We start from the raw sequence: 15,963 nt of genomic DNA on the forward strand, positions 1-15,963 counted from the left end.
GAGAGAGGGAAATAATGAAGATGCTTGTGGTTTAAAAATATATATAATATTAACTAATTTAACTAATTTTTTAATCTACTCAAATTAATTAATTAGGTTATATATTAAAATGCTTAGAAAAAGAGCACTTAGGAGTTTTCAATATTGCATAGGATCCCAATTGAGGAGTACTTAAGGGTCTGTTTGGTATGGTGTGAAGGAAAATGAGAGGAGGAGATTAAAATTTTTTTAATAAGCTTGATTTTAAAAAATTGAAAAAGTGGAGTTAAAAATTTTTAGTTAATTTTTATTATTTTTTATATTACTTCTTTTATTTATTAAAATTTCAAAACCCTATTTTTTTAGATTTTTAAATAGAGCTCGTTAAAATTTATTTTAACTCCCCTGCTTTCTATTTCCCTAGCACCATATTTTTCTCGTACCAAACAATACATAAAGGGTTTGCACAAATTCAAATTCTACTTTCACTGCTTCTCAGTTCTCACTGAATTGGACCGGGAAACAAAAAATTTGCCATTCTCAGGCTGACAGCCTGGGTAAATCACTAATCTGTGTACTTTTGGACTTTGTAGAGACGAAAACGGTAGGAAATAATTGAGCATGAATCAAAGGATTGACTTTAAAAAGTACACCACGAACATACTTTACCTTCTAAGATTCCATTCTATTCTTATCCTCGTTCTTATTTTAATTTGATTTCAAATCTTTCTACTCAGTGAAAAGTGGCCTAAGCCACAGATCTGTCAAAGTGTGAATGGAGAATCTGGTTTACCAGCACTTTCTCTAATAATTAAAAAGAAAAACATGTTTTACTGTTTGTGATGATGTTCCCAAAGTGGATCTTGTCTTCCACGTTCTCATTTTCGAAGCTTCTCTTCATCTTCTTGGAGCATTATTATTGAATCAGAAGTCGTAAAGCGAACCCTAATAACAGTTGTACAGTTCAATTCAGATCACAGATACTTCAGCGATGGAAGCAGCACCTGCCTTCCTTTCCTTTTGGGTTTTGTTATGCTTTTCTCTACTTTTAGCTGTAATTAATCTCGTCAGTGCTAACTCCGAAGGCGACGCACTCTACACCCTTCGCCGCAGCTTGTACGATCCGAATAACGTGCTCCAGAGTTGGGATCCGACCCTTGTCAATCCTTGTACTTGGTTCCATGTCACCTGCAACCAGGACAACCAGGTCACTCGGGTGTATGTGCATCTATCCCCTGTCATTTTCCCCGCGTTTTCTTCCGTGCTTTTGTTCTGTGATGGATATGAATACATTCTTTGGTTGTTTGTTTCAATAGAAATAACTGAATTTCGGCTTTTTATGTTTAAAAGGTAGTAATGGGCACCATTCCTATGATTATAAGCAGTTTGTCTTAAGATTTGTTCATTAGTTGCTTTTTTCTTCGGGGCAGAATACGTCTGTTGATTGATTGTTGTAAATTTTGTATATTTTAGTGCACGTTAATGGTATATTCTGTCCTGACCAAAGAATTTATGGACTTAATTCTATTTCAGTCTCTGTATTGAATTACCTTATGCTGATAGCCTAGCGTGGCAAAGATTGATAACTTGTATATCAGGAATATATGGACTGGAGCAACCGTGAAATGTTGTTATGGAGGCAGAAAAAATAGAGAAGGACAGGGATGAAAACAAATGCGATGGATAATCTTCCTTCGTTGAGTCATAGAAGGGACTTCAAATGAAATCTCTCACCAAATTCCTCACCGGTCCCCTATCTTCCTTCGTCCTCTACTACATGATGGGAACACGCACAGCCCTGATCAAAGTAGATCCATAACAAACTTATTCTGCAATATGACATGATGGGACATATTAGCTATTTTGTTCCGGCTCAGCATCTTCTTGCTTCTTCCTTATCCTTTTCTATAGCTTGTCTTCCACCTGCTGGGGGGTATCGTGTACATTGCTGGATTTTTGTGGTCTGACTTAATAAAAGGGTTCCGTCTATTATAGATAAAACCATGAAACTAAGCATCATCAACTATATCATATATAGCATCATCAACTATATCATATATAAAATTTATGCATGAATATAATGACACATTTCTCAAACTCCATGCTATGTGCAGGGAATCATGTTTAATTATATGTAATTCTGCTATATCTATTCACTACGGAGTTGCTGCTTTATTTCTTTCTCTTCCTTTTGGGGTGTGGGGGTGGGGGAAGTGGACGGCACAATTGGACAAGTAAGGGCAGGTTCTTATGGGTAATCCAATCTTGTTAAGCCCTGAAGAGGCGACATCAACATGTGTTTTCTCCGAGTTATCGAAGTTCTCTGTGGTGTTACCCTGTTAAATGTTCAGGATCTTTGTATAATGAAACAAATCATTACGCCTTTTCTTTGCAACAAGAACATGTCTAGGATTGTTGACAAAAATCTCCTTTGATTCATTTGTGTATTGAGTTGCTGTCTATGCAATTTTAAGTAGCCAATGGATTGCTCGTTCGTTCAGTTTCATAATCTTTTTTATTGGAAGAGGAATACAACGTATTTAGTTGATTAAAACCTTTCTTTATTTTCTCTCTTCGTTGATGATTCTGTTGACGGTCTTATAATATTTTCTGCAGTGATCTTGGCAACTCAAACCTATCTGGATATTTGGTACCTGAACTTGGGAACCTAGAACATCTACAGTATCTGTATGTCTTCAAATCTGCGCTTACTCTTCTGTATTGGTGCTTTGACTTCAAATATGTGAAATGCCCTTGCAGAAATCATCAACACATTTTTTATAATTTTAACTATCTTTTGTTATGAATTAAATGAAGTTGACTCCAGAATACTTTACTCATACTGATGTAGTGAGCTTTATAAAAACAATATTCAAGGAACAATTCCTCCGGAGCTTGGGAACCTGAAGAACCTTATTAGCTTGGACTTGTATAACAACAACATATCAGGAACCATTCCTCCTTCATTGGGGAAGCTGAAGAATCTTGTCTTTCTGTAAGTATGATTAAATCTTTCATTGTTCTTAGAAGAATTATTTGATAGAATAGAATAGGTGATGTGGGACAGACTCGAGAAAATTTTGTGCTCAAGTGGAAGGTATGATGGAGTCCAGCTACCTTGCGTTGGCTTTTGGGTTCTATAGTTGTATTGTTAAGTTCATCTTGCAGAATGTAATTAATGGACTTGCTAAAGGATTGGGAGCTCTTTTGATCTAAAGTCTTTGTTTTTGGTTTTGATTTTTGTTGTTTGAAAATTCCTTCTCCTCCATAGTTGTATTACTTTCACTGCTCTCAATTAAATCAATATTTTCTTTGCAGGCGGCTGAATGACAACCGGTTAACTGGTCCAATCCCTAGGCAGCTTGCTGATGTTAAAAGCCTTAAAGTATTGTAAGTCATTGTTTTCTTTATGGTGCCATTTTATGGTGGTATTCTGAAGTAACACCCATGCACTCTAACTTTTCTCTTCAGGGATGTGTCCAACAATGATTTATGCGGAACAATTCCTATGGCAGGGCCATTTGAGCATATTCCATTGAATAAGTACGTTTCCAAATATATTTATCTTCTAATTCTTAACTATAATGCCGTTGTTTTCTTGAAGTGGAGCAATTCATGTCGCTTTGTATTAGTGTCTGTTGGTTGCAAATTGCAATGTGTTGCTTCAGCATTGAGATTGTTGATTGAGAATTTCAGATGCTATGGATGTCCTGGCTTTTGATTGTTAATATGCTTCCTGTCTGTTAGCAGCAGAACCATGCTCTGAAACTGCAAATTGGAAACTTGTGAAAGATGTTTTCAGTTTTTACACAAAATAACTGGTGGCATTTTTGTAATTTTGCATGGGTATATATGTAAAATAATTAAAGAAAATTAACTAATCTTGTCAAAATCAGAAGTCAAGTAGTATTAATGGCATTTATGTCTGGTTGATTCAGAAACAAAAGATGAATACCATTTTCACTTTATAAAACAAATGCGTTTTCTGAATAACTAATGTTTGCAAAGGAAAATAAAGAATCGAAATATGAAATTGTTTAGGCCCCAAATTTACCCTTACACTTCCTGCTGTATTCAGTCACCAAATGTACCCTTTGCAGTTTGCACATTGTAGACATCCTAACTGCAGGGCTCTTAATAAATCGTGAAGTTCATATCTGAATGTTGTGTAATATGCATAGTGCAGTGATAAAATGCATGATTATGCTAGTGCGCTTGGTGTTTCCTGTCTAATTTTCCCAATCAATTTATGAATTCTCGTTTATGGTTTTAGGCAAATGGGTTTATGTCTATTTGTCAATGGCTAAACCTGGTCTTCATGCTGCAGCTAATCGAAAATCAGATAATTAGATTAAAAACTGATGTTGGACAAGTGAAAGTATCCTTCTTCAGTCGCAAATATGTTACTGAAGTTGGAATAAATGTAACATGAATAATTAACCTGGAAAACAATATTGCATGAATAATTAATTTCCACATATCATGTCCCTTGCTGGCAGCCAGCTATGAATTGTATGATAGCGCTCTGGTGGAGACGATCAGATTGTTCTTCTTGTTTCTGTAACTTTTCGTTTGCTTTCATTGCTTTTTTTCTCCCCTGGCACACTGATTCTGAAAGCATGGGAACCTGAGTTTCTTCCTGTATATGGCAAAACTGTACTTTTAATTGTCAAAATTTATATAAAATTTTATTTTTGCCTCATAATTTTATAAAGTATCTTTTGTCCTTTAATCCTACCATCATTAGACTCAATTGATGATTTTTTGTGCCAATACTTAAGCTCAATATATCAGTATTTGAGAATGTTTTGTTAACATTTAAAATTTTAAGATCGGCATATTTTATTAAAAGTATTAGGATTAGACGAATGAAAAGGAATTGCATGAAATTAAGGACCAAAATAAAACCTTATGTGATGTTAAGGGACTAAAAGCACTATTAGCTGTTTGTTCTTCTTCCTTATCTATTCGCTAGAGGGGTCAATCTAAATCCTTCTTTGTTTGGGGTTCAATTCTGCAGCTTTGAGAATAACCCTCGGTTGGAAGGTCCGGAGTTGTTGGGACTTGCAAGTTATGAAACAAATTGCTCGTGACTAACAAAAAGCCTTGGGATCTGAATCTAAACTGAACTATACGTGTATTAGAAAATTAAATTGTGTTATCTTGTACTGTAATAGGCAGCTGAAAAAGTAGCTCCTGTTGTATGTAACTTTAATAATTGAAATGGCTTGTCTTGTGTAACTGTGTCATGATGTTTCTACCTATGTTTTGAGACATTAATTGCAACATAGGTGCTTATTGCTGATTTTATGGTGGGTATGATGTTATCATAGAGGAATTGTCAAGTTGATGGACTGATCTAATCATTGTAATATCAATATATATATATGTATATATATTAGAGTGAAGTTGATTGTTGAAATGTTTCTGCAGCCTTGTATATCATAACTATTCATTTTGAGTTTCTTATTCTTTGTTTCACATTAGTGTTGGTTTTCCTTGAATGATGACTACTTAGAAAGGTTTCTTGAGGATCTTGTTCAGCAGTTGCAAGTGAACTATCTTGTATCTTTTTCTTGACCAGGAACTATCTTATGTCTTTATTTTCAGATTTTTCAATCAAAATATGATAAATACGTAGTTCCACAAAAGCAACATTACTACTACTACTGTTGTTTTTACCGTAATTGTAAACTTGTTTGATGTGTTTTATGATGATTATTTTTTTATACGCAAGTTATCTGTACATGATCCAAAATTCAGGAAATATTTGTGGCCTCATGAGATATGCAACAAAATTTAGCATATTGATTCCTTTTCAAGAATCAGTACAATGTTTTAAAAAACTTTTCCAATTAATATCAATATCATTACAATCCATCACACAAGGGGAAAACATTTGTTTTCGAATTACTGCTGACATCATGTACATAAGTGTTTCAAATTAATTTTAATCAGTTAGCTTTATCTCTAGTTTCACAATTACCATTTAATTTTAGTTGCAAACAAATTTTAAAATGATAGAATACAAATGGGAATGAATCTATACAATTTTCACAACCAGAGTTGTTGATTGAGCTGAAATTGGAATTGAATATATCTACATAATGTTATACAAACAAAACTTGAAACAGAAAGAAACATCTTGTTTAGATCTTGTACAAGACAAGGAAAATATATACAGACTCTAAGGGTAAACATAAAGGAAAAAAATTAGGAATCATGAAGATGTGGCCATAGGCTCCGATTCATCTGCTTGCCATTTCCAGACAGTGAGCAGACCAGTGCCGTCTCCCGTGAAAAAGAGTCCACCAGGGCCTTCTTCTATTACTCTAATCTCTTGCTTTGAGAATAATCTTCCTCTTGCGGCAAACCTGACCAGAAAAAAACACCCCAGATCCTATCAAGGCCTGATATATATATATATATATATATATATTTATACAATATTAAAACCAAAAATAAAAATGGAAACATGAAGTCTACTCACGTTGGCATTTCGTACAGGCTAACTAAATGGTTGCTGCAGGAGCAAAACAGTATGGGTTTCCCTTTTGCATCAGTCATGCCAGTGATTCTAACCACACCCTATAATATAATATCACCAAAACTATACATTAGAATGATTTCTCACAATATAACATGCATATGAATCTCTACTGTTTATTGAAGTAAAACTCACACTTTCTTCTTGATGCGTGTACACTGCTGCCATAGTTGATTGTTCATGATCAGTTGAAGTCCAAAGCTTTACTGTGCCGTCCAAAGAACTTGAAAATAAGTATTTGTCCCAGAAAATAAGGGATGTCACTACATCATTGTGCCCTTTCAACGTCATGGTACATTGTAATGTGTTGAGGTCCCAAACCTGAAAAAAACAAGAAATCATTAAATCCTCTCAAATGAATTCAACAACAACATACTAACTCTGCTCTTTCAGTTGACTAATTTAGGAAGATTAATAAAGTTACTAACTTGAAAAAACTATGTACCTTGATGCTATGATCCACAGAACCTGAATATAACTTGTACCCAGGTCCACCAGTTAAGGAAACGACAGCTCTGGTGTGGCCGTTCAATGTTGCTACTGGTTTAAATGGAAAATTTGCTTCAGAAGTGAGTCTCCATGCATAAATAACACCATCCTATGACATGGAAACGTAGTATGAGATTATAATAAGAGAGAAGAGAACAAATATTAATGAAGTGAAAAGAACCTAGTAAAACCAATTACGTACCATAGCTCCAGTAAAAATTGTGTCGTTGCAAACAGCCATGGAAAGTACAGGACCCTTAGGTCCGTCAAGAGTGATCTCAGCAGCAGTCTGAATGTTCCATGCCTTCATATATAATAACCAAAACCACGTACAAGTTTAATTTCTGATTAATTAACCTAATGATCATATAAAAGATGAAAGACAAAACAAAAACACAATCATCATATGATCAAGAAGTTTAAGAGCTCAATTACCTTAACAGCATTCTTCAAACCAGCAAAAACCCATGAACCCATACTGATCAAACACCTTGCCTCTTCACCCAGATTTATCACATTAACACATTCACCCGTATGACAGTCCCATACCCGAAGTGTCCTATCGGTGCTACAAGAAAAGAGTTTGTCCGATCCAACTGGAAGTGTAATCCCAGTCATAATCTGTAATCATAATTCAAAGTTTAGTACTTGACCAAAAAGCTACCCCACCAATCCTTTATATATATAACAACTAAAAAGAGAATTGAACTCATTCCTAGATATAAAATCTACTCGAACAAAAAGTTACTGCATAATAAGATCCGGCAAAGAAACAAGATCAAGCATATGTACTGATATTGGCAAATAATGGAAGTCAAGTAGGTACCGTCTTGTGTTGGTGGAGCTTAGTGAGGATAGAAAGGCCATCGCCATAAAACCAAGAATGCAAGTTCCAACAGTGATCACCATGGACGCAGTTTCCATTGATCCAATATTTGCAAATTTGAGATGAATTGCCTTTGGGCTTAGAGGACCTTTTGCCGTCTGCTTCACATTTTTTGTTATTATGGGAGTAAGTGGACTGCCTCTTGCAGCGATAAGCATTATTATTACCAGAAGTGGACGGCATCCTGCATTGATAAGAAGTTTCATTGCTCACAAAACGAGTTTCCCTGTAAGAAGGAAACTCACTCCTCCTTACCACTCTTGCATTATTCATTCTGCAGCAATAAATTGGGATATAGGAATTAGTTGATATGACATGATATTAAGCAATTCATACTAATCTTACCCAGTATCATTATACAGTGGACCGCATGCTAACATTATAACTTTATAATGTCCCATCCAAATAATCTTTATGCAGCCAAATATTATATTATATTAATGTAAATTGGATTTGTTTTTGCTCCCAATTCTATATAATAACCTGAATTATGCATTTTATAAAATATGTAATATGTAATAACAAATGCTTGAAAAGGGCCTTACTGGGTAAGATATCAAAGGATCGGAGAATTACAATGATATTTCAAGGAAGGAAAATAATTATAAAACAAGTCCTTAAAGTTATTATTCTCTACTCTGAAACTTATCAATAGAAGCTGTTTAGGTTGTTATTGGACTCTTTAGTAATTATTTTCCTTCCTTAAGACTTGATGTAACTCTCCCTTTTAAAAACTGTCAAAATAATCCCAAAAGATAATTGCAGTTACAAAAGTCTACTGATTTTGATTGTCTCTAATTAAAACTTAAAAAAAATTTTCTCGTGTAATTCATTATTTTAAATGCTAATAATTTTAGAATTTTTAATTTTAATAAAATTAATGACTTAAGCATATCTTTTTACGGAGAATAGCTTAATAAAAGTCCGATGAACATGTGTGGCTGTCAGTTAATTACCAAGGCAAGCACTAAACTTTGACGATGATTGCACAAAAGAACAGAAAATAGATATTAAGGTTTAAGGTTTAGGATTTAGCGTTATCAAAGTTCTTAAACATATTTATCATATGCCGTGCAAAATTATTTATTTCACAACCAATCCAAAGAGTCTAAAATAATTCTACGCGAATTTGATCAAATAGAAGGCATAATTTTTGAAGTATTAATTGTGCGTTCAAGTATTTAATTGATAAGAACATTGACTTACCTTCACAACCGAATATCGCTCACTCTCTAATGTGACAATTCTTTGACTCTCTCTCTCTCTCTATTTTCTTCACGTAGCTCCTTCTGGCCTCCCCTGGTCCTCTTTTTATAGGAGCAGTATATTCGTAATGGCGAAGCAATTATTTTTTGAGTGATTGAAATCTTAACAAGAGATTTGATAAAATCCAGATTTCCTAATCAAATCTTCAGTTTGATCTCTATTATACAGTCATATTAAAATATTTTGAAGATAACGTGTAACCAATTAGATTTTATATACGTTGGTTTCCGAAAGTATATTTGATCTCTATAAGAGATTTGATAAAATTTATCCAACTTAATAGATGTGTTAAATCTTATATTTTTATATTTTCAATTTTTTAAGTTTTTAGTATGATTTTTGACAAAAAATATTTTTATTTATTTAAATCGAAATATTAACCTTAAATTCACTCAAATGACGGAATGAAGACTTAAAAAAAACACACAAATTAAATTAAAAAAACAAAACACTTTTATGTAGTATCTTTCTTTTCACCTGATTCGATTTTATTATTACTTTTAGCAATACATTTATATCTATCTACATATCTATATCTCCAGATAAAAACAGATACACTGGAAGTTATTAAGTGATCTCAAATCTATCCTTCTTAGAGAAAGAAATTTAATCTTGCATTTGATATGATTTTTAAGTTAAATGATTTGCCAACGTGTCTCTTCTAATCAAACTTCAAATTAAAACATCATATAGATTTTTTTTATTTCATATTAAATTATATATATATTGGTTCTGAAAATATATTTGGTCTCCATAAGAGATTTGATGAAGTTTATCCAATTATCCAACTATTTGTAGATTTGTTAAATCCTGCTTTATATTTTTATACTTTCCTTTTCACCTTGTATGCTTCAACTTTTTTTATTATTTTCATTAGCAATTAGCAATACATTTATACACACATATCACTGAAAGTTAAATGATGGCCACTCTATCCTCAGAGAAACGAAGACTTTAATCTTAAATTATTATAATTTTTAAGTTAAATGATCTACCAATGTATATCTCGTATAATCAAAGTTCAAAATAAAATATCATATAAAGTTTTTTGATATCATATAAATCATATTAACTATTTTCAGACATTTATAGCAATATATGCAGCCATATAGCCATATATTAAAGTAAAGATGATTGTCGAAATGTTTCTGCATCCATCTATATAATAACTGTTCATTCATTTTGAATTTCTCATCATTTCTTTCACATCATTTCAGCAGTTGCAAGCGAACTGTATCTTGTATCTATCTTTATTGTCACATTTTTCAATCACTTAGCTTTATGCAAGTTTCACTTTCATCATCTAATTTTATTTAGTTTCAACGAGGCTCATATCTAGTTTCTTTGCAAAAATTTTACAATGATACAATACAAATGGGAATGACTCTATATAATTTTCACAACCAGAATTGTTGATTGAGCTGAAATATTCTGAAATTGAATATATATGAATATAATGTTATACAAACAAAATTTGAAATACAAACATCTTGTTCAAGACGAGGAAGATATATACAAACTCTAAGGTTAAAAATAAGAAAATAAGATTGGGAATCATGAAGAAGTGGTCATAGGTTTTGATTGATCTGCTAGCCATTTCCAGACAGTGAGCAAACCAGTGCCGTCTCCCATGAAAAAGAGTCCTCCAAGGCCTTCTTCTATTACTCTAATCTCTTGTTTTGAGAATAATCTTCCTCTTGCAGCAAAGCTAACCAGAAAAAACACACCAGATCATATCAAGGCCTGATATATATAACACTTGCAATATTAAAACCAAAATAAAAATGGGAACATGAAGTTTACTCACGTTGGCATTTCGTACAGGCGAACTGAATGGTTTTTTAAGTTAAATGATTTGCCAACGTGTCTCTTCTAATCAAACTTCAAATTAAAACATCATATAGAATTTTTTTTATTTCATATTAAATTATATATATTGGTTCTGAAAATATATTTGGGTCTGTAGGAGATTTGATGAAGTTTATCCAAGTATCCAACTATTTGTAGATTTGTTAAATCCTGCTTTATATTTTTATATTTTCCTTTTCACCTTGCATGCTTCAACTTTTTTATTATTTTCATTGGCAAATTAGCAATACATTTATACACACATATCACTGACCCTCTGTTTGGATAGGAAGAAAAGTTGAGAGGAAAGAAAATGAGAGGAGAGAAAATGGAAAGAAGAGAAAATTAGAGAAAAAATATTAGCACATCTTATGTTTGGATGGACAAGAGAAAACAGAAATGAAAGAAAATAAGTAAATGTATGAATGACTAAAATACCCTTTTTGTTATATCAAAACATATTTTGATTAAGATTATCATGTTACTTGATTAAGATATATTATCATGTTATTATATTTTAATATCAAATAATTTTGTAAAAAAAGAAAAAAAATAATATTTTGTGTAATGTAATACTAAAAAAACCAAAACAACAATTCTACTTGTTTTTCCTTTCATTTCATTTTAGAAGGATTTTTGCAATTTTAGTTATTTTATTTTTCAATCAAGCAAACACAGAAGAAGGATTGATAATAATAAATAAAGTGCAAAAATAAAAAAAATAAATAAGTATTATTTTGCTGAAAAAAATATGTTTTCTTCTTATTTTCTCTCCAAATATGTAGAGAAAAGCTGAGAGGAAAATAGAATGTGGGATTCACCTCATTTTCTTCCAACTTTTCTTTCCTCATCCAAACAGGAAAAAAATTACTTCTCTCTCCATTTTCCTTCCTAGTTTTCTTTCCTCCTTCATTTTCTCTCCATCCAAACAAAGTGTGAAAGTTATATGATCGCTACTCTATCCTCCCCAGAGAAAAGAAGACTTTAATCTTAAATTATTATAATTTTTAAGTTAAATGATCTACCACTGTATATCTCGTATAATCAAGGTTCAAAATAAAATATCATATAAAGTTTTTTGATATCATATAAATCATATTAACTATTTTCAGACATTTATAGCAATATATGCAGCCATATAGCCATATATTAAAGTAAAGATGATTGTCGAAATGTTTCTGCATCCATCTATATAATAACTGTTCATTCATTTTGAATTTCTCATCATTTCTTTCGCATCATTTCAGCAGTTGCAAGCGAACTGTATCTTGTATCTATCTTTATTGTCACATTTTTCAATCACTCAGCTTTATCACAAGTTTCACTTTTATCATCTAATTTTATTTATTTTCAACGAGGCTCATGTCTAATTTCTTATACTCATTTAGTTGTGCAAAAATTTTACAATGACACAATACAAATGGGAATGAATCTATATAATTTTCACAACCAGAATCGTTGATTGAGCTGAAACATTTTGAAATTCAATATATATGTATATAATGTTATACAAACAAAATTTGAAATACAAACATCTTGTTCAAGACGAGGAAGATATATACAAACTCTAAGGTTAAAAATAAGAAAATAAGATTGGGAATCATGAAGAAGTGGTCATAGGTTCCGATTGATCTGCTAGCCATTTCCAGACAGTGAGCAAACTAGTGCCATCTCCAGTGAAAAAGAGTCCTCCAAGGCCTTCTTCTATTACTCTAATCTCTTATTTTGAGAATAATCTTCCTCTTGCAGCAAAGCTAACCAGAAAAAATACACCAAATCATATCAAGGCCTGATATACATAACACTTGCAATATTAAAACCAAAATAAAAATGGGAACATGAAGTTTACTCACGTTGGCATTTCGTACAGGCGAACTGAATGGTTGCTGCAGGAGCAAAACAATATGGGTTTCCCTTTTGCATCAATCATGCCATTGATTCTAACCAAACCCTATAATATAATATCACCAAAGCTATACATTAGAATGAATTCTCACAATATAACATGCAGATGAATCTCTACTGTTTATTGAAGTAAAACTCACAGTTTCTTCTTGTTGCGTACACTACCTCCAAAGTCGATTGTTCGTGAGTTGAAGTCCAAAGCTTTACTGTGCCGTCCAATGAGCTTGAGAACAAGTGTTTGTCCCAGAAAACAAGGGATGTCAGTACATTAGTGACCTTTTAACGTCATGGTACTTGTAATGTGTTGGGGTCCCAAACCTGGAAAAAAAAAAAAAAGAAATCATTAAATCCTCTCAAATAAATTCAACAAACATAATATCACATATCCTTAACAAAGCCACTACATGGAATTAATAACTACATACTTCTTGGGTCCTTAATATAGAACTTAATTGTTAAGTTGATTTAGGTTCTAAATATACAATTTATTTCTCATATATTTATCAATTTTTTTCTATATTACCCTTATGGACATTTTCTCACTATAATCAAACAGGAAAGGGAAGAAAGATATTAAGGAAGACGATTATGGTATTTTAAGAAAAATATGTTATATTTCTTACAATTAACTAACTTACTTAATTATCTTAATCTAATCAAATTAATTAAATAGGTTTTATGTTAAAGACCGGAGGAGTACCTGGATGCTATGATCCACAGAACCTGAATACAACTTGTCTCTAGGACCACCAGTTAAGGAAACAACAGCTCTGGTGTGGCCATTTAACGTTGCCAATGGTTTAAATGGAAAATTTGCTTCAGAAGCGAGTCTCCATGCATCAATAACTGCATCCTGGTACACGAAAGTGAAGTGAACATATTAGATTAGATATCAAAGACATATAATATATTAAATCAACTGAGAACAACTTAGTAATACATTTAGCAAACAGTTAGGTACCATTGCTCCAGCAAAAGTTGTCTCGTTGCAAACAGCCATGGGAAGTACAGGACCCTTGGGTCCCTCTAGACTGATCTCAGCAGCCGTCTGAATGTTCCATGGCTTCGTATATAATAACCACAACCACGTATATATTTAATTTCTGATTAATTAACCTAATGATCATATAAAGGATGAAAGACAAAACAAAAACACAATCATCATATGATCAAGAAGTTTAAGAGCTTAATTACCTTAACAGCATTCTTCAAACCAGCCAAAAAACCCATGAACCCATACTGATCAAACACCTTGCTTCTTCGCCCAAATTTATGACATTAACACATTCACCCGTATGACAGTCCCATACCCGAAGTGTCTCATTAGTGCTACAAGAAAAGAGTTTGTCCGATCCAACTGAAAGTGCAATCCCAGTCACAATCTGCAATCATAATTCAAAGTTTAGTACTGAACCGGGAGGGAAAAAAAATCCCTCTAATCCCTATTATAAGAACTAGTTCGGGGAATAATGGAAGTCAAGTAAGTACCGTTTTGTGTTGATGAAGCTTAGTGAGAACAGAAAGGCCATCGCCACGAAACAGGAATGCAAGTTCCAACAGCGATCACCATGAACACAGTTTCCATTGATCCAATGTTTGCAAATTTGAGATGAATTTCCTTTGGGCTTAGAGGATCTTATGCCATCTACTTGACTCTTGTCATTATTATTAAGAGGGTAAGGGGACTGCCTCTTGCATTGATAAGAAGTTTGATTGGGCACAAACTTGCAGGGCTTATTGGTGCGTTGCCCTGCAAGCCAATGGTTGGAATTGTCCCTCCAAGAGGGAACCCCATTCCTTGTATTCATTCTATGACAGATTAGAATTATTAGAACATCTCAAGTCAACTAGTCATTTATTTTTCAAAAAAATCATAAAAATATTTAGGGAAAATAATTTGAAAGTCCTTGTAGTTTACTTTCATTTTGAATCAGGTCCTTCTATTTTTTTTTTCTTTTTATTGGATCCTTATATTTTTTACAGTTACATCTGTTGGTCCTTGAGGGTTAAATCTGTAAATAAACACTAACACCGTTAATAATTCCCGTTGGGCACCTCTATGAAATATCACACTCTCTCTCCCCCCCCCCCATAAACCCAGTTCCTGCAAACTCTACTCTCTCATGCCCTCATCCCTAAGACCGTCTCTTTCCCCACCATTCTCTTAGCCTCTAAATGACTTGCCATTCCTTTCCAGCTCTCCATAACACCTTTCCTTGCCTCAGTCACGAAGTCACCGCGATCCTCTTCAACCATCCTCACGGTCACGTTTCCTTCACCATCCAACTCGACCCCTGTCAGACAATTATGTAACAGAATAACATGAAAGAAAACGATAGTCTAGAAACTTGGAAGAGCTTAGAGTGAGGAATACACTTAGAGAATGATGAAAAAAAGAGGCACCTTTGAGCTCAATATATGTAGACATAAAAAGTAGCACGGGATATGATTTCAAGTCAAGTCATATATCATCCTTATTTGTAGAATTACATACTACTATATATATAGATACATGAAGAGAATCAAAGTGTTAGTAGGAGCATGTATTATATATAGCATGGTCGCATTGAGGAAGCAATTGACAACTATATATGCAGAGGCTATATGAATGAAAAATGAAGGATGGCCTCCCCTGTTTTAGTACTAAAAACAGAGGCATTTTCCATATCTTATTAAAATGTTGTTTGTAGCGTATGGAATTTTGTTGTAGACTAGTTTTAGGTGACTCATATTATTCATTATCATTCTTTGTTTGTAGAAGCATCCCAACAACCATTAACGCCGGCGACATGGTGACACCGTTATCACCATCCACTGCAGCGGTGTTTCTTTCTTTTAAACCAGCTAAGAAGTGGGTCAAAATTCTCTCCATACAAGTTACTTTGTAGATTGTTTCCTTAAGTATGAATAGCTCAGCATGAGAAGATCAACTTGTGTGGCTTCTTTAAGCTGCAGTCCTATCTTCTCTAATGCATTTCTGCCCGATTTGAAAAATCCAATATGTTGGCCATTTGCAGTAATCCAAAAAGATACCTAGTTGTTG

The 15,963-nt window shown here is 33.2% G+C and overlaps 2 protein-coding genes and 1 pseudogene across 2 annotated transcripts; 1 reads left to right on the forward strand and 2 right to left on the reverse strand.

Moving 5' to 3' along the window:
• Nucleotides 1-786: 786 nt before the first annotated feature.
• LOC114755332 (leucine-rich repeat protein 1-like) lies at nt 787-5,287 on the forward strand. The gene is made up of 6 exons (XM_028944203.1): nt 787-1,197; nt 2,596-2,667; nt 2,831-2,974; nt 3,298-3,369; nt 3,451-3,522; nt 5,000-5,287. The coding sequence occupies exons 1-6, from the start codon at nt 971-973 to the stop codon at nt 5,070-5,072; spliced, it is 660 nt and encodes a 219-aa protein (XP_028800036.1). The 5' UTR covers nt 787-970; the 3' UTR covers nt 5,073-5,287.
• A 912-nt stretch (nt 5,288-6,199) lies between these two features.
• On the reverse strand, nt 6,200-8,084 carry LOC114755339 (zinc finger CCCH domain-containing protein 48-like). The gene is made up of 7 exons (XM_028944219.1): nt 7,842-8,084; nt 7,451-7,636; nt 7,218-7,319; nt 6,972-7,124; nt 6,662-6,847; nt 6,470-6,567; nt 6,200-6,353 (listed from the first exon to the last, which is right to left on the reverse strand). The coding sequence occupies exons 1-7, from the start codon at nt 8,082-8,084 to the stop codon at nt 6,200-6,202; spliced, it is 1,122 nt and encodes a 373-aa protein (XP_028800052.1).
• Nucleotides 8,085-10,721: 2,637 nt separating this feature from the next.
• LOC114755340 (zinc finger CCCH domain-containing protein 48-like) lies at nt 10,722-14,728 on the reverse strand (annotated as a pseudogene).
• Between the last annotated feature and the right edge of the window lie 1,235 nt (nt 14,729-15,963).

The sequence above is a fragment of the Neltuma alba genome, unplaced genomic scaffold, assembly GCF_004799145.2.
Source record: "Neltuma alba isolate B1F8T4 unplaced genomic scaffold, ASM479914v2 tig00010250_pilon, whole genome shotgun sequence".
Lineage (NCBI taxonomy): Eukaryota > Viridiplantae > Streptophyta > Magnoliopsida > Fabales > Fabaceae > Neltuma > Neltuma alba.